This window comes from Xiphophorus maculatus, chromosome 19, assembly GCF_002775205.1.
Source record: "Xiphophorus maculatus strain JP 163 A chromosome 19, X_maculatus-5.0-male, whole genome shotgun sequence".
NCBI lineage: Eukaryota > Metazoa > Chordata > Actinopteri > Cyprinodontiformes > Poeciliidae > Xiphophorus > Xiphophorus maculatus.
The window spans coordinates 27,036,015-27,063,777 of record NC_036461.1 but is presented as its reverse complement, the minus strand read 5'-3'; the positions used below and the strand labels follow the sequence as shown (position 1 = coordinate 27,063,777).

Sequence of the window (27,763 nt, the reverse complement as noted above, 5' to 3'; positions counted from 1 at the left end):
ATTACAACTGAAAACTAGCGATCAGGCCAGAAACCTGGGAGTAGTGATGGACTCTGACCTGAACCTCCAGAGCCACATAAAGACAGTCACAAAGTCGGCCTTCTATCACCTGAAGAACATTTCCAGGATTAAAGGACTAATGTCTCAGCCAGATCTAGAGAAACTCATCCATGCGTTCATCTTCAGTCGTATTGATTATTGCAACAGCATCTTCATAGGTCTGTCCAACAAATTAATCAAACAGCTGCAGCTGATCCAGAATGCTGCTGCTCGCGTTCTCACTAAAACCAGGAAGATAGAGCACATAACACCAGTTTTAAAGTCCCTCCACTGGTTCCCTGTAGCTCAAAGAATAGACTTTAAAATACTGTTAGTTTATAAATCACTGAACAGCTTAGCACCACAATACATTAAAGATCTGCTGTTGTTGTATCAACCTTCCAGACCTCTCAGGTCTTCCGGTTCTGGTCTGCTCTGCATCCCCAGAACCAGAACCAAACGAGGAGAAGCAGCCTTCAGCATCTATGCACCACGAATTTGGAACAAACTTCCAGAAAACTGTAAAACAGCTGAAACACTGACTTCTTTTAAATCTCAACTGAAAACCCACCTGTTTAGAATTGTATTTGAAATGTAATCAATTACAAATTTATTGATGTAACTTGACTTAATGATTGATTCTATATTGCATTGTGATTCTGTGTTTGTTATGATGTAAAGCACTTTGAAATGCCTTGCTGCTGAAATGTGCTATACAAATAAAATTTGATTGATTGATTGATAGGAGACCCAGTGCCTCCTAGGTATAAAAGCAGCCGTGCTCCATGTGTTGAGAGCTGGCAGAACTGACTTGAGACTTGCTTAGGGCTGAGCTGACTTCCCTGCCTTGCTCCGGTTTCAGGCTGGCTCCCCTGCCTGACTCACCCGGCTTTCTTTTGGAGCGAGAATTTGAAACATTAAATGTCCAGCAGACTTTCAGCTGAATGTACGCTAAACGTCTGAGACAACATTTGTCAAATATCAAATTGAAATGCCACGAAACATTCGGCAAACATTTTTGGTGGTCTTTCCGCACACATGTCAAAATAAAATGTTATATATCATTTTGTTAAATCTTTGGACATACTAATTTGGCAGCAATTTTCAGTAAAATTCAAGGTATCCATGTGAAACAGTTGTCTTCCATTTCCTAGGGAGATTAATCCAATCTTGTAACAAATTGGAAAATCAATTACAACCATGTAAAACACTTTGCAAAGAATTTATTAATTTTACAGTATTAAGATTAAAACATCCAAGACAAAATCTGATTTAAAAAAAAACAACATTTATTGTACTATACATATGTACAAAAAAGACATTAATAAAACTTTTCTCATAACAAAGTAAAATGGTACAGAGTCAATTTTAGTACAGCAGGCTTTCAGAAAAGACATTTGCACCAATAATAAATCAAGCAAAGTCAGCATTTAAAAACCAGCCACTGCTTAAAAGTATAATATTAAAAGATATGTATAAAACTGATTTGATGTCACATGCACAACATAAATTAAAAAATAAAATACCACCTTGACCCTTCTTAAAAATTTTTTGGTGTTCTGAATCTGGTCCTTGGTTCTTTGGTACAGCTCCTGAAAAACAGACAGTATATATATATTTTAAACTGAGATGTGTATTATATACAGAAAATTTTAATAGTTTCATAAAACAACATATTCTATTGGCTACAGAGAAACGTGCACAACATAGTACACCTGTAGGATAATATACAATTCACACAATCTTAGGTTGACGGGTACATGAGCTTATACTTACTAAATATTCAATTCACAAACACTGTAATACGGTCTGTATTACAGTGAATCTGAAGAAGCCTCTGACTCAATATACTCTGCCTTCCCAAGACAGTATCATGAAGGGAATGGTCAGGGTTGTCTATAATATTTGTGATTTTATGTTGAATCCTTCTTTTCATTATCATCTCCAGAGGTTTCACAGTTGTCCCAAAAACAGAACCAGCCTTGTTTATCAGGCTGTTGAGCCTTTTAAGGTCCTTTGCTCCGACGCTGCTACCTCAACAGATGACGGCAGAAGAGATGACGCTCTCAACAACAGACTGATCTGCAGCATCTTCGTGCAAATCTTGAAGGATCCTCAAGAAGTACAGTCTACTCTGTCCTTTCTTGAAGCCGTCTATAAGAAGGCTTCACTGTTTTATCTCCAGTCAAGTCTGTTGTCAAGGCGAACACCAGGATATTTATATTCCTCAACCACCTTCCCCATGATGGAAATAGTTTGATCTAACCCTAATCCTGAAATCAACAATCATTATGACAACTCGTTCAACCATTTTCAATGTTAAAAAGCACAATATGTTAAAAGCATATTGTGCTTAAATGTTGTGAAAAGTGAGACAATTCAACAGAGATCCATAATACATTTTGACCAACATGAAAAAGCAATTGTAAGTGTAGGAAAAAACAGAGAATTGTAGATAACTTATATAACATACAAAATCAGTTGAAACTTGTTCAAACGAACAGGAAAGGTCTTTGTTCGATATACACGTGGCACAATGAGTTGAAAATTCAACAAGTAGTTTTGAGAATTTAAATTCTGTTTTGAAAAATGCACCAAAGGGACTAAGAAAACTATCAATATGAACTGAAACACTATGGTTTTATAGCAGACTTGTTTGTCCATTTATTTGACCAGTTCTTAGCTGTTAATTTGGCTTAATCATAGAAATATAATTTTAATTACATCTTTTGAATTTATTAGTTATTTTTTATGTGTTTTTCTTCTCCAAAGTACTTTCAACAGTGTTGAAAAAGCAAATTTGCCCTTTTTTCCCCCTAGGATGTCATAAGTTTCAAATCAGAAGGAGAATCCAAGCTCCTTGACCTCAAAATGCAATCAGCCACTCTGTGCAAGCAACTGGAGAAGAGCAGGAAAGCAGAGGTGGAGCAGCTGGTGGCACACACAGAGCAGCTCTGGGGAGCAGTTTTAGAGACAGCCCAGCAAGCTGAACTCCAAAGTATTTTGGACGACTTTGATTTCCAAAGAAAAAACACTGACTCCTGGATAGGAGAAAAACAGCAGAATCTTCAGTGTGTATTCAGTCACACTCCATCTGAGAAGAGATGCCACACAGCACAGGTCTGTTTCAAAGTAACTTACAGATATGGACAAAATTGTTGGTACCTCTCATCTTCTCCTCTTTGAGCTCTGGGTGAGAGCATTTTATTATTGAGCGGGGGTTAATCACATATTAATTTAAGCATTATATCAATCACTGTTAAGAATAGTGGGTTATGATTGCTTTCTGTACATATTCTTACTTGTTTGTAAATATTACTGACAGTTTGAACTGCCCTGCAGGGTTTAAGCATTTCCCAAATTCAGCACACATGATTTCAATTGATGACTGATTAACAGGATTTTGGTGAATTTCATCTGGAATCATCTGAAAACATGCAGATCAGTATGCCTTGAGGACCAGGGTTTGGAAAAACTGCTAAACAATTTTGAATCAAAGTATTCAATTTATCGCACCCCTTCCTCACCTCTCAAACACAATCCCCATTAGACATTGCTTTTCAAACATACTTCAACAGAATTGTATATAAAAAAATAAACTCATGAAACAGGCGTGGACAAAAATTAAGATTCCCTATACTTAATATTTTGTTGCACAACCTTTTGAGGCAATTACTGAAGTAAAAAGATTTCTATTACTATCAATCAGAAGTCTTTCTGCACCTCAGCAGGTATTTTGGCCCACTCCTCATAAGCAAACAGCTTCAGTTGTCTCAGGTTTGAAGGCTGTCTTTTCCAGACGGCATGTTTCAACTCCTTCCAAAGATGCTCAACAGGGCTCACAGAAGGCCACTTCAGAATAGTCCAATGTTTTCCTCTTACCCATTCTTCAGTGTTTTTAGCTGTGTGTTTGGCGTCATTATTCCGTTGCTAGACCCATGACCTTCGACTGCAGGGTATCCCCAGAAAATGTGCTAAGCCCGGTGGTCGGGGTGCCGAGGTGGTCCACTGGTGGTGGACCATGTTTTTGTATTAAAAGATGTTATGTTGACAGGAAATGTAAAAATATTAATGGGTAATTAGATGTTACGGGAAAATATAGCCTGTGAAATGCTATTAAAAACAACAAATCAAAAAAATACAGTTAAAATGAATATCAGTTATGTGTACTTCTGTTTAATCCAAATTAAGTTAGCAGCTCCATAAGGCTCTGCTCCATAAGTCTGTGTTAGGGCTCCATAAATGGGGCCCTAACACAGACCTCTGACTCTGCAACACTAGACAAAAAAAACCCTTGATCATCAGTCCTGCCTATTGAGTTGTGCGTCATAAAACTCTGTGTACAAGGTGACTAGCGGAGGGGTTACACTGGTGCTGTGACCTGGATTCGAACCGGGGTTGCAGCCGTAACCCCTCCGCTTGTAAAAGACAGCACAATCACTCTTCAAAATGTGTCTGGAAACTGCATGCCAAAATCCTTCAAAGCAGAAAGCAAAAGAAGACACAGTTAGTATCATGACTGATCAGCCCATGAACACCAACTGGCGCAGCACCACTCACAAAGTCATATTTTTCCAGCCCAACCACGGGAAAACTTTACAAATTATATCCATCCATCTTCTGTACACCAATGTCCCTTGTGGGGTTAGGAGGGGTGGTGGTGCCCATCTTTAGTGAACGTTTCGTGCAAGAGGTGGGGTACACCCTGGACAGGTTGTCAGTCTGTCACAGGGCAACATAGAGACAGACAGAACAAACAACCAAGCACACACACGCTCACGCCCTCACAGCTAGGGAGAATTTAGAGAGGCCAATTAACCTGACCGTCATGTTTTTGGATTGTGGGTGGAAACCGGAGTATCCAGAGAGAACCCACACATGCACACGGAGAACATGCAAACTCCATGCAGAAAGACCCTAGGCTGGGAATCAAACCCAGGACCTTCTTGCTTCAAGGCAGCAGTGCTACCAACTGCCTCACTGTGCAGCCTCAAATTATATCCGTAGATGTTGAATATCCTTACAATATTTTGTGAATATGTTGAACTAGAAAAATATGACCTTAAGTAAAAAAATGTTGCGTAGAGCTGCCTCACTCAGACCTACCTCCACCAGCATCCATTAGAATTCTAGTGGGGGAAGCCTGAGAGCGCCTGAAGGACCCATTGCAAGCAGTATGCCATAATACCACTAGGTGATTCTAAACATATACATTGATTAAAAATCTCACTATAAATACATAATATTGTCATTATTATTTTGGGTAAAGTTCAATCATCTTATTTATATATACATACATGCACATTTTTCTCTCTGTTACATTAGTGCTGGCTCATTAACCACTAACGGACCAGCCAACTGGGACCACATACATAAACTTTACAGGGAAAACGGTGCCAAACGCTGGGCAGCGTGTTGAGATGTAAAAGCCGCATAATTGTTTGTTCACAAAGATGAATCAATCTCACCACTCCCTCAACTCGCACCCCTGAAAGCGCGACTACAAGCCTTTCCTGCGGTTCACATAGAGCTGCGCATCCAGAGCTAATGGGGTGGGTTTTAACTCTGACCTTGATGCAGAGTTCTGCAAAGAGAACTGTGAGAATCCTCTGTCATCACAGGGGGTTGATGTAAATATCCATACATGTCACCCTGTGTCCAGTTTGAATGAAAGGAGGCACACTGGATCCCCGCTGACGTAAACTAAAGAAATTAAGCAGCGATGATGATGAAAGTATAAACCTATCTTCTATAAATCTATATTTTAGGAATAAATATGCTCCGCCAGTGAAATGCTCAGAGCAACAGAGAAGCTTGCAATCTGGCTTGATTAAAAAGAAATAAAATAAGCGCATTATTATTATTATTTTCCTAAAAACAAAAACAAACAACGCTTAGCCTGGTTGGGGGCTAGTAAAGCATGACAGGCTGCCAGGCTTATAATACACTGGGGGAAACCCTGGACTGAGACACTGGGCAGCACATTTCTCTCTAGAATCCCTTGATAGTCTTGAGATTTAGTTATACGTTGCATAGATTCAAGGCACTCTATGCCAGATGCAGCAAAGCTGCCCCGGAACATACAGAACAAAGCCTCCTCTATGTTTCACAGTAGGGACAGTGTTTTCTTGATGCATTCATTATTTTCCATCTGCGAACATATGATGTGGCTTGCCAAAAAGTTGCATTTGTCTCCTCTATCCATAGGACATAATTCCAGAAGCTTTGTGGCTTGTCAACATGTAGTTTGGCAAATTCCAGTCTGACTTTTTTATGATTTATTTTTAACAATAGTGTACTCCTTGGTTGTCTCTCATTTAGTCCACTTTGGCTCAAACAGTATTGGATGGTGCGATCTGACACTGATGTTCCTTGAGCTTGAAGTTCACCTTTGATCGCTTTAGAAGTTTTTCTGGGCTCTTTTGTTACGGTTCGTATTACCCATCTCTTTGTTTTGTCATCAATTTTCCTCCTGCGGCCACATCCCGGGAGGTTGACTATGGTCCCATGGATCTTAAATTTCTGAATAATATGTGCAAATGTAGTCACAGGAACATGAAGCTGCTTGGAGATGGTCTTAAAACCTTTACCTGTAACATGCTTGCCTATTATTGTCTTTCTAATCTCCTCTGACAACTCTTTCCTTCACTTCTTCTGGTCCATGTTGAATATGGTACACACCATGTCACCAAACAGCACAGTGACTACCTGTAGCCCCATATGTAAGCCCACTGACTGATTACAAGAATGTAGACACCTGTGATACTAATTAGTGGACACGCCTTGATTTAACATGTCCCTTTGGTCACATTATTTTCAGGGTTACCATGATTTTTTTCCAGGTCTGTTTCATAAGTTTGATTTTTAAAATAATTCTTTTGAAGCATGTTTGAAAAACAGTGTCTGACTTTAATTATTCAGACCTTTGTCAGAATACAGTTATTTCTGTGACCATTGTGTTTGTTTGTTTTTTTTTTCATTGAACAAGCGGTACCAACAATTTTGTCCATGTGTCTATGCTGTAGCATTCTGTTTCTGGAAGTGGCATGTATGATTAACTGTGGTTTAAATGGATATAGATGGATAACTAATGTTATAAAATGTCATTTAGAGAGCTCTGCAAAAGTATTTATAACCCTTAAGACCTTTTACATTTTATTACATTAAACCCAAAAACTCTCAATGTGTTTTAAAGTGAAAAACCAAGGAATGTGAAGTATTGGAGCAAAGTAGAAGGAAAATGAGGCACACTTTTCAACATTTTATCAAATAAAAATCTGAAGTACGTTGTTCATTTATAAAAAAGGAAAATAGTCAAACAAGTTCATTCCTTTTTAAAGGCCATCTTGAGTTCCAGACCTGATGGTGACTTTAAGGTCAACAACCTAAGGAGACGAGGCCAAACTCTGTGTGACCACCAGGGTGCTGATGAAGGACAGAAACTCCAGGCTCAGCAGACTGTTAAAGACATGGAGAAACAGTGGCGGAAAATCCTCCAAGTTGCTCAGCAGGTCGAAGCTGCAGCAGCAGCTGAGATAGCTCAGGATGTCGAAAGGAGGATTTTGGAGGTGAGATGATTGTGTTCAAATTTAATCTCTCTTTTTAAACCATGATTAATTTTTTCTTAGAAGGTGTGTTTCTTAGTGATCTACAAACTGCTGAGGAGAAGCCTTGAAAATCTGTAACATCAGTCTGATGGTAAAGACAGATGAAAGTCTGTATGTACACTGAACTTTATTGTTATCTATCTTTCTAGACCTCTCGTGCCATTTCTGCATCCATCTATGTGGCGCATTTGCTGAATCTTCCAAATCATCTTTAGTTCAGTAAGATTTCTGCAGGAAATCTTAAAAGTTGTCCTGAAATCCGACCCTGCAGTCCAGACAGGAGATATTGTCACTTCCTGTTTGTGGTGAAGGATTGGCGATAACTTGCTGTGTATACTGCGAGGGATAGAAATTCATCATTCTGCCACACCCATATGCTCCAGCCAGCAACCAGCTTTGGGAGAAGGATTCATAATTTTGTTTTTCTGTATCATTTAGACATAGGTTTAGATCTGTCTGAATCAAAGCGTAAAAGTAAGGCAACCAGCAGCAAAACGGGTGGCATCCTGTTCAACGAGTGGGGCTATGGTGATGTCACCATATCACCATGTAAATATGATCAGTGCTGATTTGTTATGACACACATAACATGTCATAATATTAGCACCTTGATGTTTCATGGCAAATCATCAGATTTTGAGGCTTGGCCACGCCCACATGCATAAAAAAGATTTTGATAACATTTGATTGTCAATGCCTCAAGACTTTGCTGAGTGATTCTGCATCTCAAAAGCTGTAGGAGGAATGTGCTCATATACAACTTGTGTAAAAAAGATAGAAAAAGTCAAAATGGCAACTTTGGTCCACAATGGCCTACTTTCTGTTGGGCTTGAACCAGGGGTGGCGAATCAGTTAAGCATTAAGAGCTAAATTAAGCTAATTGTTATCTTAAAGAGCCACACAGCAATTTCAAGATTAGCTTTATACCACATTGCCTGCTGAAACGGCAATGTGGTATAAAGCCTTATGGACTAAGTTTTTTCCTTTGTCCATAGGGCTTTAGTGAGACACTAACAGTGTTTAATTTTTACAAGTGTCTTTGAGTTTGTACTGTTATAGCTACTTGAAGCAACTCTTTCACATGTGTTTTTAGTAAGAACATAACAATTAGACTTAGCTTATTTAAGCATAGTAAAAACCTCAATCACAGACATACAGAAAACTTTTGAGCTCTGTGGAAGTGACTAGTGCAGGACATCTTTGAAACATGTAGTACAATTTACTTCTGTACTCAGATTTGTATGTTTGAGGTTGTGACCTCTATCATTTCCATATTTTACACTGTACTTTAAACAATATTTTTGTGTAACAAACCAAGATCATTACTGTCATTTAGCTCTCTTTAAAAGTCTTATGAAGGCATTCAATATAAACAGGAAAAATCAGAATTTCAATCCAAAATGACCTAGTTCTTGTCTTATATAGATCATGACTGCAAGAGACTTTTCTGTACCCCCTTTCTTCCATACTGTCACAATGATAGATACCGAAGCATGGTATCGTTCAATTTTACGTGAATAGGTATACCTCTTCCAGTGGAGCCAGTTGATCCCCACAACTGACTCAGCCTTTTCTTATGATATTGAGTATGACTTGTCACGTCTCTAGTCCAAGGTCAGCTTTCCCAAGGTCACTATTCACCTTTCCCCAAGATCCAAGCAAACTTGATCTGTTTCAGTATGTGATCCGACAGAAAATCTGGTTGGGTGATGAACTCAGCAGTTAGGACACGTGAAGTCAAAATGTGGCCTCGCAGACTTTTAGCAGTTTCTTGTGACTCTATCTCCAACTGTACAACCAAGATAGACATGAGGTCTACTTTGGTCAGCGCTATGTATTTTTTGTCTACATATTTCTTTCCTGGAATTTAATGACTGAGGCGATGCCTCTTTGTGAACTAAATGATTCAATTGTAATCAGGCATCTGTCAGTGAGAGCCAAATGTGGTACTTTGAATGAAGTTTGCAATAGTCAGCTCCGCCCACTCCTCTGGGTTGACTACTGTCCAGTTCTCTGTCTAACAGGTCCGGAATATCTCTAAGACCTGGGTCTTACCCTACAGGAGGTCTATGAGAGATAATCTTTTTAAACTGGTGGCGAGAGAGGCTCGTCTAGCTCTAACTACCTTCGATCCAGAAGTTACAACCCTCTACAGTTAAGAAACAATCAGCTGAGTAGCCCTCACAGTTGCATAGCTCCAATAACCACTTCTGTTAACGGTAGCCCTCTCTCTAAAATAACCTGCACTTGGAAACGGCTAGATTAGATTTAGTGACTTAGATCCAAGTCCCAGGGTCGTTATTTTTATACTCACTAAAGGAAAGTCCGAAGCCACCACATTACTAGAATCATGCACACTAATTTTACTTTAATTGGAGAAACTAAAATAATCAATGACTCAATTAATTTCAATGTCCACCAACTTCTACAGAATTTTAAAAAGTATATTTATTAAGCAAGCTTTAGCAGGGATAAGTGACATACAAATTAATTATTAGAGATTACAGTACTAATTTAGAACAATAAAATCAACATAAACCAACCATATTATTCTAACTCCTTTCCCTGGCCTGTGTCACTAATAAACTGAGACAGGCTTTTGGGGAGCAGTTCAACTCATACCCAGATGGCAGTTGATCCCGGCAACAGAAATCTTCAATTCCTTGGTCAGAGTCTTTGCTCCTTGTGTGGCAAAATCCTCTTTAGAACAGAATCAAAGCAGAACGGGTCATTATTCTTTGAACGCCCAATTCTTTATCCCTCCGGGACCTTTGTCTTTCCTCCAAGTCTGTTGCAGTGAGTTTGAGATCATTGGGTTGAGGCAGAGTCGGCGGTAGAATCAGGAGCCAGGGCTGGGGGCTGAAAGATCTTGTCCCTTTTTGGCGGCGCGAAGTCTCAATTTCCCCATAGCTCCAAAGTGCGGTCCTCTGCTGATCTTTTCTCTGCGTCCTCCTGTTGACTCGTCTTCAGTGCCGCTGACTAAGAACAGTTTGTTCCTCTTTCTGCCATCTTTTATACTATCTCAGCCCATGGTTGTGTATGGGGAGGCGGTGTACGTGACTTCTTGAACGTTCGATGAGTCTATGGAAAGTCCCAACCTTCCCCAACTGTCAGCCCTTGCGTAACTTACAGCGTTAAACATCATGTGAACTTCCTCTTTTTGCAAGCCATCTGGCGTCTTTCGTAATCGTACTCCTTGAAACTCCCCTGCTCCCCTGCTCTACTCGGCTTGCCTATTGCGACACAGCCTGAGAACAGGACCTCACCCATCACTTTAACTTCATCTTTTTAAATCATCACATTTCTGTTAATTCATTATAAATCATTAACACAATCATCTTATCATTTACATTCATCATAACTTTGAGTATGATTTTAAATCAACACAGTTCTGTAATCCATTGTTAATTATCAAGCATGATTGTAAATCAACACATTTCTGTAATCTATTATTAAGTAGCAACCATAATCATCATGTTTTTATAATCATTACAAATTAAGATACAAAAATACATTTCAGAAAATCATTCAGTGTTTAAATGTGCACATACATATTTATCCTTAATTATACTTAAATCAAACTGCAAGGCACTCTATTTCTTTCAGGCCCTTATGCTCTGTTTTCTGCGTGTACCTGGAAAGATCTCACAACACTACGCGACAATAGTCTTGGGATAAAATACATTTGTGAGGTTCTTATCAAGTATGAATCATGTAGAACATGCCCCCTCAACCCCCCCAGTGTTTTGAACACATACAGTCTGTATGTTCCTTTCCAAGTCTTCATACTGAGCCAGGCTGTTGAGGTCATATTTGTCCAAACTGTTGGTTCTTTTAACTCTGGTTGGAAAACATGTTTGCTTACAGAAAAATTGGAAGAAACAAATTTGTCTGTAAAAGTCTGAAATTAAATATTAGATTTGGATTTAAATTAGCATTTTAAAAGGCGTTTCTGTAATGCAATGCTTTTAAGTCTTAATTACTTTTTAAGCAAATACCGTACATAAAGGTCTTTGGTGTTCTGTCTGTTCTATCTGTCTGGTGATGTATAAAGCACTTTATCTTGTGTATTTTTTTTTGCTGTCTGAATAAACTGGCTTGTAATGTTCAGTGCTCACAGTGGAAAATAGTTTAAAATAGACGTTGGATACAGATATGTCCACACCAATCCGTATGAAGTGCTGTTGTTTCAGATGACTTTTTCAAAAATAATCCTTTTTATTTTTTTAGATGAGAGAATTGGATACCCATCAAAGTAACACCGATTACTGGATTGAGGGGCTCCAACAACAAATGGTGTCCCTGGTCAACCAAACTAAACCTGGGGACAGACTTCATGTAGCAGAGGTCAGCTATCAATTGTTCTCCCACATACATTTAATACATGTAAACCAATGGAGTATAAAAACAAATTCTTAAAAAAATATTTCATTTATTTCTAATGGTCTTTGTGGTGACACTTCTCCTCTTATTTCTAGGCCATAATGAGTTCCAAGGCTGAAGGTGATTACAGAGTCCAGAAGCTCAGGAGTCTTTGTCAGAGTGTTTGTTCACAGGATCTTGGCAAACAGAAAAAGCAAGACCTTGCGCAAAGATTACAAGACAGTGAGGAACAGTGGGCAAGGCTGCTAAAAAATGCTAAACAAGCAATGAGTGAAGCTGAAAGGCAGTGTGCTCTGGATCTTCAGATCAGGAACTTTGAAGCCCTGAATGAAAGCATTGGCAACTGGCTAAAAGGAAAGCAGAAGGATCTTATGTCTCTGGATAATGAGACTGATCTAGAACAAGTGATAAAAATGTCTCAGGTATGTATAAAGTTCTAGAAGAAAAATACTTTTTCAAACTACTTACTTTTTAAAGATAATTTTAAAAAAGGGATATTTAAAATCATCCATCATTTCTACTTCTATTGCTTTCCCTGAACCAGTTCCTTAACATTCAATTGTTATTGTTTGACAAGTGCTGCTTCATATTTTGAGTGAGTTGGAATGATTCCTATGTCAGTGAATTTTGAATGTCTACAGAAAGCTGTGAGTGGTATCAATCAGGACCATTCTAAACATAAAGTGGACTTTTGTAAGGCAAATAAGGAGACATGATTGACACCTCAAGTAAATGTACTGCTACAATATGCATGCACAGTTATAGTAAGAAGAGTAACTGTGCATAACTGTAACTGTAAGTTTTGAGAGTTTTGCAAAAAAAAAGAAGCAGCAGAGTCAGGTCAAATTTATGGGTTAGTTTGGCCTACTCAAGGTCCAAATTTAATTTATCTGAAAATTCCAATAATTTCCAATACAATTATGTACACACACACTCACAATGAAAGTGTTCTTTTTCCTTTGTCTGTGTGCTTTATTAAAACATGTATACTAATTTAAACTCCTTGCGTTGAAAATGTGTTTTATCATTAGAACATCCTGAGCCTCAAGCCTGAGGGAGACTCAAAGCTGTCTGAACTGACAAGACATAGCCAGAGTTTGTCTGAGCAGGAAGGCAGACAAGAATTTTCAGTGTATGCACAGCAAAAGGCCCAGAAGGCAGCACAAAACTCAGAAGAACTTTGGAGGAAAGTCCTGCAGACTGCTGAAAACACTCTGCTGAAAGCTGAGGTCCACTACTCACTCTCCAGAGAAATGGGGGCCTTCCGAAACCATGCAGATAACACTAAAAGTTGGATTGAAGGCCTGGATAAAGAAGCTGAATGTATGCAAGGTGGGATGCAGGGCAGCAAGGCTCAGCTAGAGGAAAGAATGAAAACTGCACAGGTATGATATTCATAAGAACATTTTTTAAACAAATCATGCTGCAATGAACATTTTCTTTCACATTCATTTTTCAGTCACAACGTTTACCACATAAAGATAATTACTCAAATAGTTTTTCATTAGCTGAAAATGTTTATTGGGACCATCTCAGATATGAATGTCTGTGGTTTTACAATGATTTATGTATATCAGCACAAACTTTGCATGTAGGTCATCTTGAGCTTTAAGTCAAATGGTGAAAGTCAAGTGATGGAGCTGAAGAGGCGAGCACAGAGTCTCTGTGACTATGCAGGCCTGCCAGAAGATAAGAGGATGGAGGCTCAGCAGATTGTCCAGGATGTAGAGATACAGTGGAGGGCAGTTTTGCAAACTGCTGAAGAGACCCACAGGTACAAAGCATGTTTTAGAATAATTGTAACATAATTTCAACAAAATCCTTTTTGATTTTTGTGATGTGCTGGTGTATTGATAAAATCAAGGAAACATGGTACTGAAGACAGTGGTCCTATTCTGAAATTTAGACCTCATCTTACCTCAGCAGAGAGGCTCTATTCTAAATCTTATCTCTGGTTTTAATACTTTTGTGATAGTTTCAAGTTGGTGTGAAGGTCACAAACACAGGCAGTAAGATGATTTTTGAAGAAGTTAAGTAATGAAATATACTGAAAACATACAAACTGAAAGTAAAGTAACATAATCTAAACACATGAAACAATGGCAATAGTGGCAGGCAAACAATGTTGAGCATCGCAGGTGGGTCTCACACAGAGCTGAGGAAATAAGGAGCTTTAAATGCTGGGAAGATGATTACTAGACAAGGGAAAAGTCAGACTATTTACTGAGCAAAAACATTAGGCTGCATTGAACGAAGGGAAGCTGGCTCTGGATAATGACTGAATTAACAAGTGAAACTTAAGAAAACAACAACTAGCAGAACCAGACCACAAAAATAAAATCAAAATAAAAAATGAAACAAACTAAAACCAAACCTAAATTAACATTTTGTGTATATTCATCCATCCATCCATCTTCTTCCGCTTATCCGGAGTCAGGTCACGGGGGTAGCAGCTTCAGAAGGGAGGCCCAGACTTCCCTCTCCCAGCCACTTGTTCCAACTCCTCCGGGAGAATCTCGAGGCGTTCCCAAGCCAGCCGAGAGACATAGTCCCTCCAGCGTGTCCTGGGTCTTCCCCGGGGCCTCCTCCCGGTGGTACATGCCCAGAACACCTCACCAGGGAGGCGTCCAGGAGGCATCCTAACCAGATGCCCGAGCCACCTCAACTGGCTCCTCTCGACGTGAAGGAGCAGTGGCTCTACTCTGAGTCCCTCCCGGATGACTGAGCTTCTCACCCTATCTCTAAGGGAGAGCCCAGACACCCTAAGGAGAAAACCCATTTCGGCCGCTTGTATCCGCGATCTTGTGCTTTCGGTCATGACCCAAAGCTCATGACCATAGATGAGGCCGGGGGGGGGGGGGGGAGAGACGTAGATCGACCGGTAAATCGAGAGCTTCGCTTTTTGGCTCAGCTCTCTCTTCACCACGACAGACCGGTACAGCGCCTGCTTGACGGCAGACGCTGTGCCAATCCGCCTGTCGATCTCCCACTCCCTTCTTCCCCCGTTCGTGAACAAGATCCCGAGATACTTGAACTCCTCCACTTGGGGCAGGACAGCCCCCCTGACCCAGAGACGGCACTCTACCCTTTTCCGACTCAAGACCATGGCTTCGGATTTGGAGGCACTGATCCCCATCCTGGGCGCTTCACACTCAGCTGCAAACCGCTCCAGCAAGAGCTGCAGATCATGGCCTGATGAAGCCAACAGGACCACATCATCTGCGAAAAGCAGAGATGCGATCCTAAGGCCACCAAAACAAATCCCCTCAACACCTTGGCTGCGCCTAGAAATTCTGTCCATAAAAGTAATGAACAGAATTGGTGACAAAGGGCAACCCTGCTGGAGTCCAACTCTCACCAGAAACAAGCCTGACTTACTGCCAGCAATGCGGACCAGACTCTGACACCGGTCATACAGGGACCGGTGTCAGTACCTCATACTCCCGGAGGACCCCCCACGGGGCTCCCTGACGGACACGGTCGAACGCCTTCTCCAATTACACAAAACACAAGTAGACCAGTTGGGCAAACTCCCATGCGCCCTCCAGAACCCTGCTGAGGGTGTACAGCTGGTCCAGTGTTCCGCGACAGGACGAAAACCACACTGCTCTTCCTGAATCCGAGCTTCGACTAACCGATGGACCCTCCTCTTCAGGACCCCTGAATAGACCTTGCCAGGGAGGCTTAAGAGTGTGACCCCCCTATAATTGGAGCACACCCTTCGGTCCCCGTTTTTGAACAGGGGGACCACCACCCCAGTCTGCCAATCCAGGGGAACTGCCCCCGATGTCCATGCGATATTGCAGAGTCGCGTTAGCCAACACAACCCTACAACATCCAGAGCTTTAAGGAACTCCGGGCAGATCTCATCCACCCCCAGGGCCCTGCCACCGAGGAGCTTTTTAACCACCTCGGCAACCTCCTCCCCAGAGATTGGAGAGCCCAACCCAGAGTCCCCAGGATCAGTTTTCTCAATGGAAGGCATATTGGTGGGATTGAGGAGGTCTTCAATGTAATCTGCCCACCGGCCCACAACGTCCCGAGTTAGGTCAGCAGCACACCATCCCCACTACTGTATAAACAGTGTTGGTGCCGCACTGCTTCCCCCTCCTGAGACGCTGGATGGTGGACCAGAATTGCCTCGAAACCATACAGAACTCTTTCTCCATGGCCTCTCCAAACTCCTCCCACGCCTGAGATTTTGCCTCAGCAACCACCCGAGCCGCATGTCGCTTTGCCCGCCAGTACCCATCAGCTGCTTTCAGAGTCCCACATGCCAAGAAGACCTGATAGGACTCCTTCTTTTGTCTGACAGCATCCCTAGCCAACGGTGTCCACCAACGGGTTCAAGGGTTGCCGCCTCGACAGGCACTGACAACCTTGCGGCCACAGGTTTGATAGGCCGCCTCGACAATGGAGGCACGGAACATGGTCCACTCAGACTCAATGTCCCCCAAACGACAGTCAGGACCCGTCCCCCAACCCGTAGGTGGAGGGAGACTACCTTCTCGTTCACCGGGGTAAATCCTAATGTACAGGCACCGAGATGGGGGGCAACAAGTATGCCCACTCCTGTCTGACGCCTCTCACCGTGGGCAACTCCAGAGTGGAAGTATGTCCAGCCCCTCTCAAGGAGACTGGTGCCAGAGCCATGCATCGAAGTGAGACTGACTACTTCTAGCCGGAACCTCTCAACCTCACACACTAGCTCCGGCTCCGTCCCCACCAGAGAGGTGACCTTCCACGTCCCAAGAGCCAGCTTCTGCAACTGAGGATCAAACCACCAGGGTCCCCTCCCTTGGCCGCCACCCATCACACAATGCACCTGACCCCTTTGGCCCTTCTCACGGGTGGTGGGCCCATGGGAAGGGGGACCCATGTTTCTTCTTCGGGCTAAGCCCAGCCGAGCGCCATGGGAAAAAGCCCGGCCACCTGACGCTCACCGTCGTGCCCCCCCTCCAGGCCTGGCTCCAGAGTGGGGCCCCGGAGACCGGCGTCTGGGCAAGGGAACGCCAAGTCCAATGTTTTTAATCATCATCGGGGCCTTCAGGATGCACTTTGTCTGGTCCCTCACCTAGGACCTGTCTGCCTTGGGTGACCCTACCAGGGGCATGAAGCCCTAGACAGCATAGCTCTTAGGATCACTGGGGCACTCAAACCCCTCCACCAAGATAAGGTGGCAACCCAAGGAGAGGGCTGCCACATGAATTGGTGTCTTAAAGCTCAGAGCAAAACCTAAAAAAAATACAAAACCAAAGTTTAAATTCTGATTTCTTTTTGAAAAAGAAAATAGAGCATTAAGGAACATAATTAAACCAGATTTTCTAGCATATGTGCTGTAAGTGGTCACTTCCCAATTCTGTTTTAAGCAAAATTAGTATTAGTGTCATTAGAACTGTCAGTGTTATAAAAACGGCCCAGACCCTCTCTGGGTAAGGCGTATCCAAAAAATTGCCAACATTTACAGATCCAGATTGTGAGTTCCTGGTCAGGGCCCATCAAACTGTAGATCAGTTAATCTTGGTCACCACATGGTTTTGTTCCTGAAACGTTACTTGGAATGTTTCATGAAAATTGGAGAATTTTTCAATTCTTCTTGCTTGATCATATTTGATCCTGATTTCTGACGTTCTCTTATCTACCACCTACCACCCTGCAGTCAGCTGCAAGGTTTTATGGACCGCCTGCTTTCTTGCAAGTTTAATCAGGACCAGGCTGAGGCCCTACTGTCTGAGATCCAGAAGCAGGCATCCAGCCTTCCACAGATATTCACGTGGCCAGGCTTGGGAGAGCGAAGACAGGTGGTAGAGCAGGCCCAGACCCTCCTGGAGCAGAGCACAACCTTAGCCCCTGTATTCTCAGATGTGCGTTCGCAGGTAAACACAAAGAATTTAAAATATTTTAGTTATTAGAGAACAATTCTAAATATGTCTGCTTCTTGAAGGCTGAGGAGCTGTATGAAATCACACAAGACCAAGTTTGGATTGAACCTTCCTGGACAGCCATGGAGGAGGCCATTCCTGCCCTGCTAAAACAGCTAACTGTGAGCATAATAAAAATAAGAGAAATGTGACTGCAGCTGCTGTTTCAGTCTAAACATGAATTTCTGTTCTCAGGATGTGGTAGCAAACTTGGAGCAAGGTATTGTGATGGAGCGGCAGTGCACTCTGCTTATTGAACAGCATGAAGCAGCTCAGGACTGGCTGAGAGAACAGGTTAAAGGCCTGGGACCCCCACCTACAGACAGATCTGGCCTTTACAATTCTGTCAACACCCTAAAGGTTAACACATTTAATCTTCACAGTTTAAGTTGGAATACTTAGTCATCAATGGGTCACGTTTGGAATAAGAACTACATCTCTTAGACTTTAATTTTTGGCACTAAAAGACTGAACAGTGTTGGCCAAATGACTTTGCAGTGACGTACGTGTTTAGTCCTTTTTTTAGTTTGTAAGTTTGTTTGCATGTGTCTCCAGAATACTAACATACATTTAAATATATTTTATGTGAAGAGCCAGTGTTAAGAGTTTTAATGTTTCTTCCTCATACACTAGACCCAGTCCCGAATCACTTCAGTCATACTCTATATGACTTCTCCTCCAATGTTAGAGGAGAAACACATATAAACAAAAAAACAAAATAAAACCTCAGGTAACATCCGACTGTCCGGCATGTTTTCACAAACACTGCATCTTGTCAAAGTACTGTCACTTTTAGTTTACTACAATTCTGACAGTAAATGAACAGATATTGTAGGTAACTTAAGGTGAGACACAGAACTAGTAGAGGCTGTCGTTCAGCATTATCTTATTGCTAAGTGATAGATCAGGTTCAAGCCAAACAACAAAACATCATTATGTACTTACATCACCATCATCTGTAGATTAGTGTTGAACAGTATGAAGTGAACCTTCCTTTAATCCAAGTATTTTGGCAAATTGTGCTGTGGGCTGTTTCTAGTTTTCAGAGGACTACAATTTTCTTTGGCCATATTTCAGGGATATTGCAAAAAAAATAAAATAAAATGAAGCCACACTGCTTTGTTCTCCGTGACTGAGAGAAAAAGCATGGACACGTGCTCTATTGCAGCTGACAACACAGCATTTTCCTTTTACAGAAGCCGTTATTCAGGGTAAATCTGGTAGAGCAAACTTAGCATTATTTTATACTGAAGTGGGTGGAGCCCCACTTTTGTTGTCAGGTCTGGGTATGGCTTGGGTGTGCTATGTAACAAAATTGTGACACAACAATTTGCAGGTTTTTGAAACAGGTTGTATTGCAGATACCAGTAGGACATTTACTTATTCCCAAAGAACAGTAGGTGTTTTTTTGTTTGTTTGTTTTTGACTATTTCTAGAAGCATTAGATAACCAAATGGAAGGACACAAACATGCGAAAAGTAAATTTTTCATAACAGTGAACCTTTAAAGTTTTAAGCCGGGTACAAAACAATAAATGTGTCCTGTGTCTGGGTACAGTTCCTTTGCAAAGTAGTAACTTTTCAGGCATGTGGTACAAATATTCGTACATAGCCAGACAGACATGACCAAAACATAGTTCAGATATGTGCTACTGAGTAATTACTCACCTCTTTTTTGAAAGTGCCAAATGTGCCTGAAATGAGTAGGCCAAAAAGGGCCCATAGATACGTGACAGGTCAAATATTTCAAAAATTTTATTATTATTAGTAATAATAATAATAATAATAACAACTAACACATAATCAAAGAGATGTTGAAGAAAAAAAATAGTAAAAAAAAATCCCTACCTCAAAGTTTCTTTACAGGCTCATATGAAATTCATTGACTTTTTGCGACAACAAACATCAAATTAAACAAATATATTTCATAAAATTTTAACAAACAAATGGCTTCTACCATGATAATTATATGAAATTAAATTAATTATTTCCCAACTTCAGAAGATTTGCCTTTACCTTAACAGTGCTATTTGGTTCCTCCTTTTAATCTCTAGTTTCTCATATTGAGGTCATCAAATCAAATTTCAGATCTACCATACCTGACTGACACCTGCTGGCCTCAGGTTTGCAACCAGTAACTTCCTCCCAGTGTCAGAATCTCACTGAGGAAGAAACTGCATTAGGTTTTCTATCACTTTATTATTTCTGCTATAACTGATGTATAATCACATATAAAATAAGTCAATAAAGTTTAATTTACAATTTTTATGTCTTCGTCTTATGAGGTAGATCTCAGTCGGCTGGTGAGAGAGAAAGTAGATCTTGGTCTCAAAAAATTTGGGCATCCCTGCTACAAATGTATCTTTACCACACATTCTGACATTCGTGCATGAAATGTTTCAGATATTTTATCTAATCAGTCTTCTGCTGTCCATATCTTGGAGTTTCTATACACGCTAGAAAAGCATTTAGAGGTTTTTTCATCTAAAATGAGAACAAAAGGATTCCAAGCTTTTTTTCTTGGAGTAAACATGCTAACATATAATCTGCAACAAACTCAAATTATTACCTTTGGTTTAACGGCTTAAACCCAATGTGAGACCTCCATGTCCGTACCTCTAAACTTTCACAAAAATCTTCTCCACAGGCCTGGAGCATTACAATTTATAAGCACGCAATAAAGTGATCATATTGCACTTGACAACAGGTTATAGTTACGTTCACCTCACGTTTCAACCTAAGGAGCCTGTTGTTAGTCTTTGTGCATTTGTTTCTTTCCACTAATAAACATTCTCTCAGTTTCCTGTTCTGTTTCACATCCAGAACAGGAACGTGAAACAGTAGATTAGACTAATCTACTAATTAGTCTAATTAAAGAGACTAATTAGTAGATTAGTCTGTCTTTCTAGAGACTAATCTACTAATCAGATTGACAAATTGAGTGATGCGAGCTCCAGTCTTTCATAGCATCATTGATGGATATGACTATACTGACAGGAAGTAGCTTATTATTTTGTGTCAAAAATACAGTGAATATGCCATTGCTGCCATAAACACTGAAAGTGAATAAAACTGTTTGCAATACATTATTTCACGTCTGATCATTGAAGTTGTATAATCTTTGGCCATGTAATACTGATGACCTATTATGCCTAATAACATCAATAATAATAAGAATAATAATAGCAATAATAGATTTTATTTATGTAGCGCTTTTCTTAAAACTCAAGGACACTACAGGAATCAAGCAAAATTACAAACGGAGGACTCAAGTACATCAAACAAAATATGAAACATAAAAGAGGACGTTAAATTATACCTTAAAAGCTGTTCTAAAAAGGTGTGTTTTGAGAAATGATCTGAATGTGGATAGGTCTGAACAGTCACGGATGTGTTTGTAGAGGGAGTGCCATAGGATGGGAGCAGCTATGGAGAACGCTCTATCACTTCAGGTCTGATGCTTGGTTGTTAGTGATAGAGACATGAGGAGTGGAGGCTGTGTGAAGGAGTGTAATGGGGGAGCAAGTTGGTTAGGTAGCATGGGGCTTGATTATGGAAGGCTTTGAAATGGATGTGCTGAGAGACAGGGAAGGAGCTTCTGGAGAACTGGGGTGGTGTGGTCACAGGAGTAGGTATAGCCAAGAAGGGGAGTGATGGATGGAGAAGTAATATTTTTTAGATGAAAGAAGGCAGTTCTTATCAGGTTCAAACAACCTAAAACATTCAAACACCACACAAATAGGAGAAAGACAAGAAAGTTTTAGATTTACTTGTGGCAAGGAGAACAGACAGGAGCGTGCTTCAGTTACAATCTCCCACTGTTCTGAAGCACGTGCTACCACACCCTTTCTTTATATTTTCTTACGGTGGTCCCTAGTCACATAGCTTATTCTGTTATCTTGAGTTAATTATGTAGTGTTGCTGCTTCTTCTGTTCTTCTGTTCCCTTGAGTCACAGGCGTGTTGGACCTACGGGCTGACGTAGTGCAAAGTGCAGAGTTCAGTTCCTGTTTGCTTCCTTCTGCAGGCGGTTGAGTTCAGTTCTTGTTTGTTTCCTTCTGTAGCTACAATGCAGGAACTGGTGAACTCACATAACAATGGGAGCTGTTGCGCAACAAAACAACTTCACACCACAAACACAGCAAACATAAGATAACATACTAAATATTTCTAACAGTTCTGCTCTTCTGTTACACCGTGATAGAAGAGCAGTGGAGGAGCTGTTGTTAAATTGTTGTCTGTTTGTGAGATATGACTGTAAATAGGAGACAGCGATGTCGGTGATGTTGAGGGAGCATTCTATATTGGAGAGAAAAATGGTGTGACTGATGGTGAGGTCTAAGAGGACAAGAATGTTGAGATGTCCAGAGTTTGAGAAAAGGAGATCAATGGTGACTTTTAGTAGGGCTATTTCTGTGCTGTGAAGTGAACGGAAGTCAGAATGAAATGGTTCATGCAAGTCATGGAAGTAAGGTGGGTTTTCATTTGATTGGCAACAGCATTTCCAGTATTTTAGACAGAAAGGGGATGTTGGTCAGATCGTGTCAGGGTTTAGTCCGGGCTGTTTGAGGATGGGTGTCATAGCAGCGAGTTTGAGGGTTTGGGGGACTGAACCAGAGCTGAAGGAGGGTGACGATGATGATGCCACTGATAAGTGGAGAAATGACAGGGAGACAGTTATTTACAAACATGGATGGAATGAGGTCCAGAGCACAAGTGGAGCTTTGCATGCCTGAAATGAGTTTGGACAACTCCACTGGGGTCACAGGAGGAAACTGACAGAAACAACCTTTTTCATCAAACATAAACACAAGAAGCCCATATTCACAACTGCTCTTACAGAATTTCACCTATGTGCATCTAGGGATGCGTACCTTTGACACTTGAATTGATTTGGTATTGATATCCGGTACCATCAGTGATGGTACTCGATGGTACCAATTTTTGGAACTTTTGTGTGTTGTTTTTCATAAAAAAATATTTTCTTATATAACATTTAACAAATATATCAAGACAACATCCAACTCTTTATATTCACAGATGTTTGACAAATTTCTTTAAAGTGAAAACTCTTCAGAGCAACTAACGGAGTGTTTTGTCTCATCGAACAAATTCAAATCCAGCTCCATGTATTCCTATTTATTAAATCCCCCCAGTTGCATGGTAAATGTTGTTGTTGCCATAACCAAATGTAGTAAACATTTGTCCGTCCATGTTGCCGGCTACAGAAGAAGAGTCGGTGATAGATGCAGGTGTGCTAGCAGAGGCTAATGCAGGAGTTGTAGGTCTGAGGCTGTCGAAAGTTGTGCACTCTTTAGAAAAATCTTGTGTTTAGCCAGGTGTTTTCTCAAGTTATGCATGCTTTCAACACTGGCCTTGTACCTCACGTCACAAATATTGCAAAGAGCATAATTTGCATCGCATTTTGAAAAGTGGAGCCATTCATTTGAGCGTTTTCTAACGGCTATGCTTACTTACAGTCATGTGAAAAAGTTTGGGCTCCCCTATTAATCTTAATTTTTGTTTTTATTTCTAAATATTTGGGTGTTTGCAATAGCTATTTCAGTGTGATATATCTAGTAACTGATGGATACAGTAATATTTCAGTATTGAAATGAGGTTTATTGGGCTAACAGAAAATGTGCAATATGTATTAAAACAAAATTTGACAGGTGCAAAAATTTGGGTACTCTTATCATTTTATTGATTTGAATACCCTTAACTACTTTTCACTGACTTACTGAAACACAATATTGATTAAGTAACTTTATTATGATTTGAACTTCATAGCCAGGTGTAGCCAACCATGAAAAAGGTATTTAAGGTGGCCTATTGCAAGTTGTTCTCCTATTTGAATCTCCTCTGAAGAGTGGCATCATGAGCACCTCAAAAGAACTCTCAAATGGTCTCAAAATAAAGATAGTCCAACATAGTTGTATAGGGGAAGGATACAAAAAGTTGTCTCAATGATTTAAACTATCAGTTTCCACTGCGAAGAACATAGTAAGGAAGTGGAAGACCACAGGGACAGTACTTGTTAAGCCCAGAAGTGGCAGGCCAAGAAAAATATCAGAGGCAGAGAAGAAGAATGGTGAGAACTGTCAAGGACTCCCCACAGGCCACCTCCAAAGACCTGCAGCATCGTCTTGCTGCAGATGGTGTCACTGTGCATCGCTCAACAATTCAGTGCACTTTGCATGAGGAGAAGCTGTATGGGGGAGTGATGCGACAGAAGCCTTTTCTGCCAGCACGCCACAAACAGTCGCTTGAGGTCTGCAAAAGCACATTTAGACAAGCCAGCTTCATTTTGGAATAAAGTCCTGTGGAGTGATGAAACAAAGATTGAGTTGTTTGGTCATAAAAAAAGGTGTTATGCATGGAGGTGAAAAACACAGCATTCTAAGAAAAACACTTGCTACCCACTGTAAAATTTGGTGGAACTTCCATCATGCTTTGGGGCTGTGTGGCCAATGCCGGCACGGGGAATCTTGTTAAAGTTGAGGGTCGCATGGATTCCATACAATATCAGCAGATTCTTGAGAACAATATTCAAGAATCAGTTACAAAGTTGAAGTTACGCCGGGGATGGATATTCCAGCAAGACAATGATCCAAAACACCACTCCAAATCTACTGAGGCATTCATGCAGAGGAACAATTACAATGTTCTGGAATGGCCATCTCAATTCCCAGACCTGAATATCATTGAACATCTGTGGGATGGTTTGAAGCGGGCTGTCCATGCTCGGCGACCATCAAACCTAACTGAACTGGAATTATTTTACAAAGAGGAATGGTCAAAAATACCTTCAACTAGGATCCAGGAACTCATTAAAAGCTATAAGAAGCGTCTAGAGGCTGTTATTTTTTGCAAAAGGAGGATCTACTAAATATTAATGTCACTTTTCTGTTGAGGTGCCCATATTTTTCTTTTAGTCCAATAAACCTCATTTAAATACTGAAATATTACTGTGTCCAAAAGTTATTGGTTGTATCAAACTGAAATAGCTGTTGCAAACATCCAAATATTTCGAGATAAAATAATAAGGGTGCCCAAACTTTTTCATATGACTGTAGTTTACTGAACTAGCTGACGTCATTACGCCCCTTTGTGTGCTATGCTGCATTCAGGACAAATATGGAAAATCCCCCAATCTTCCTCCATACTATCACGATGATGCGTTTAGGTACCGAAACGTACTGTTTGTTTTTATGTGATTAGGTTCTTTGTAGTACTGAAAGAATTTGGTTGGTACTTATAAAAGTATAAAAGAATTCGGTACCTATCCCTATGCGCAACCTTAGTCCAGGCCTCCTGGTCTAACATTTTTGTCTTTTTCTAGGCTTTGCTCCAGACAGTTGATAGGGAGCAGAGAGACATGATGGAACTGGATTCTGCCAAAGACTGCTTGTTGAGCCTCTGTACTCCTGGAGGTCAAGATGCTATCACACTGGAGGTTTGCTACCTCCATGAACAGTGTGCCAAATCCGAGCATGAAGTGAGGAAGTGCCTGACAACCTGTGAGAGGCAGTTAGAGGAGATGGACTGTGAACTGGCCCAAATATCCCAGGAGTTAAAGGAGAGAGCGGCTGCCCTGCAGTGGGAACTGCGCTCTCTGGACCAGGCATTTAGTTACAGTGAACCACAGAACAACATAGCTCAGCTTCAGCAGCACTGGCTCAGCCTTCAGGTATTGTCTGAATTTTCTATAAAAAAGTTTTGCTGAAAAAAATGCACCTTCTGAAATAATTGTTTCTCTCCCACTGTGCCAACTGTTGAGTAATGTAGCTTTTCATTTTTCTGTCAGAACTGTGAGAACTCACTGCTGGATTTGGGTGTCAAAGTTCATGACCTGTACCAAGAAGTAAAATCTGCAACATATACCAACGAGTTACCTGCAGAAATTATCAGTTTGGTTGAATCTTTATGCCAGCAACATACCAGGTACCATTATTACAAACACCTTTTCCTGACATTTCAACAGAGCTGCCATTCACAATGTGCACAATTATTAGGCAAGTTTGAGTTTTGACCATATCATCATTTTTATGCATATTTTCCAACACTAAGCTGTATAAACCTGAATGCTTATTGAATGTAAACATATCTGATGTTTATTTGTTTAATGAGGGAGAGTGAGAGCTAAGGAGATCAACACTATATCAAGGTCTGTAGAATTATCAGACAGCTTCTTTTAATCAGGCAAAATGAGCTGAAAAAGAGACTTAAGTGACTCTGAAAAGTCCAAAATGGTAAAAAGTATTTTAGCAGGATTCATCACTCTTGAAATTGTTAAGACATTGGGTGTGATCACAACTTAGCTGGAGTACCCAGAGTACTTAATTACATACATTGAAAAGACATCCTGCCTACATTTAAGCTTGGTGGTAGCTCACTGATCCTCTGGGGCTGCTTTGTTTCCTCTGGCACTAGAAACCTGCTGAGCAAAATGGACTTGATAAACTATCTGATAATCCTTGGAAAAAAATCCCCACTGTCTGTGAGGAAGCTGGAGCTTTGGTGACACTGGAGAGTCAAACCCGATGTCCTGAAAAATTCTCTAGACTGATCATCAATGGCTGCAGCACACAAACCAAATGATCCTAATGAACTGAATACATTTGGCTACGAAGTGTACACCAAGATTCATTAGGAGTAATGCCAGAAGCTACTGCCTGGTTTATAAATCCTATTTTTTGCAGGTCAGACCTGCTGAATGATGCAGCCTGAATTTATTATTTATTGTGGTTCATTAGAGCCTGATCAAAAAAAGAATAGAATACTTTGGTCCTTGTTACACTGCAGGACCAAATTAAAGGTGTCATCCTTGGAGGAGAAGTCAGAGACTGATGGTGTTCTATGAAAAATGATCAGGTTCCCTTATTCTAAAACTATAATGTTTGCTGATGGAAACTTTATATATATATAATATATATATATTAAAAAATATATCAGCAAAAAATATTATATTAACCCTAACCCTTAACCCCAGCCCTAGCAAAAAAGTCTCCATCAGCAAACATTATAGTTTTAGAATAAGGGAACCTGATCATTTATATATACAGTATATATATATATATACACACACACCCATTTCTGTTATACCTGGTGCCAGAAACAGCGGAAACATGCTACACTCATTGACTCTGATTTCTAATTAAATGGAATCAAAAAAGTATTCCCCCACCATGTTATTTATTGAACCTACTTTTTTTCCTGAGTTGCACAGACACTTATTTGTATTGAATGTTTGAACGATTACAAGATCAATTGATAACAACTGCACTACATTTTCTTTCTCTGCATTGACAGTTTGGAGTTTAGGCTAAGTGACCACCAAGGGGCCTGTTCTACAGACACAGCTCATTATCTGAGGGACTCTATTTCTATTATGCAACAGTGGACCCACAGCAACCCTTCAGACTTAGTTTCTTCTGTGCAGGTTTTCTCCTTGTCTCTCAATCACGTCACATATTTTACTGTTAAATTATTGCTAATATTCTGCTTCTTCATCTATGCTATCATAAAATATATGACATAAAATATATTACACAGATATGTGAGCAAAAGTTAATGTTTTTTTTTCCCCTCTTGGTCTCAGATGGCCACAGACGAAGTTGAAAATCTGCAACACAATCTGCATGAAGCACTTTCTCATCAACAATTTCTAACAGCCTGCCTGACACAAGACTTGTTTCAGAAGTTTAAGAAAGAGTGCTTAGAGACTCTTGAACATGTAGATGCACACAAGAACTCTTTAAATCAGAGCTTGAAGGTAACTACATCATAGAATTGTTTCTAAATCAATGTTTTGT

General features: G+C 40.5%; 1 protein-coding gene across 3 annotated transcripts in view; it reads left to right on the top strand.

The window, feature by feature from the left end:
• The window catches only part of LOC102219109, a 314,558-nt gene that overhangs the window by 208,135 nt on the left and 78,660 nt on the right, over positions 1-27,763 (top strand). For all 3 annotated transcript variants that reach the window (XM_023352126.1, XM_023352127.1, XM_023352128.1), the window contains 13 exons: positions 2,860-3,159; positions 7,380-7,607; positions 11,877-11,993; positions 12,125-12,451; positions 13,061-13,414; positions 13,625-13,803; positions 17,689-17,905; positions 17,974-18,072; positions 18,146-18,310; positions 25,291-25,638; positions 25,756-25,892; positions 27,261-27,390; positions 27,550-27,723. In XM_023352126.1, the coding sequence (XP_023207894.1) occupies positions 2,860-3,159; positions 7,380-7,607; positions 11,877-11,993; positions 12,125-12,451; positions 13,061-13,414; positions 13,625-13,803; positions 17,689-17,905; positions 17,974-18,072; positions 18,146-18,310; positions 25,291-25,638; positions 25,756-25,892; positions 27,261-27,390; positions 27,550-27,723 (2,775 nt within the window). The remainder of the gene's footprint in view (positions 1-2,859; positions 3,160-7,379; positions 7,608-11,876; positions 11,994-12,124; positions 12,452-13,060; positions 13,415-13,624; positions 13,804-17,688; positions 17,906-17,973; positions 18,073-18,145; positions 18,311-25,290; positions 25,639-25,755; positions 25,893-27,260; positions 27,391-27,549; positions 27,724-27,763) is intronic.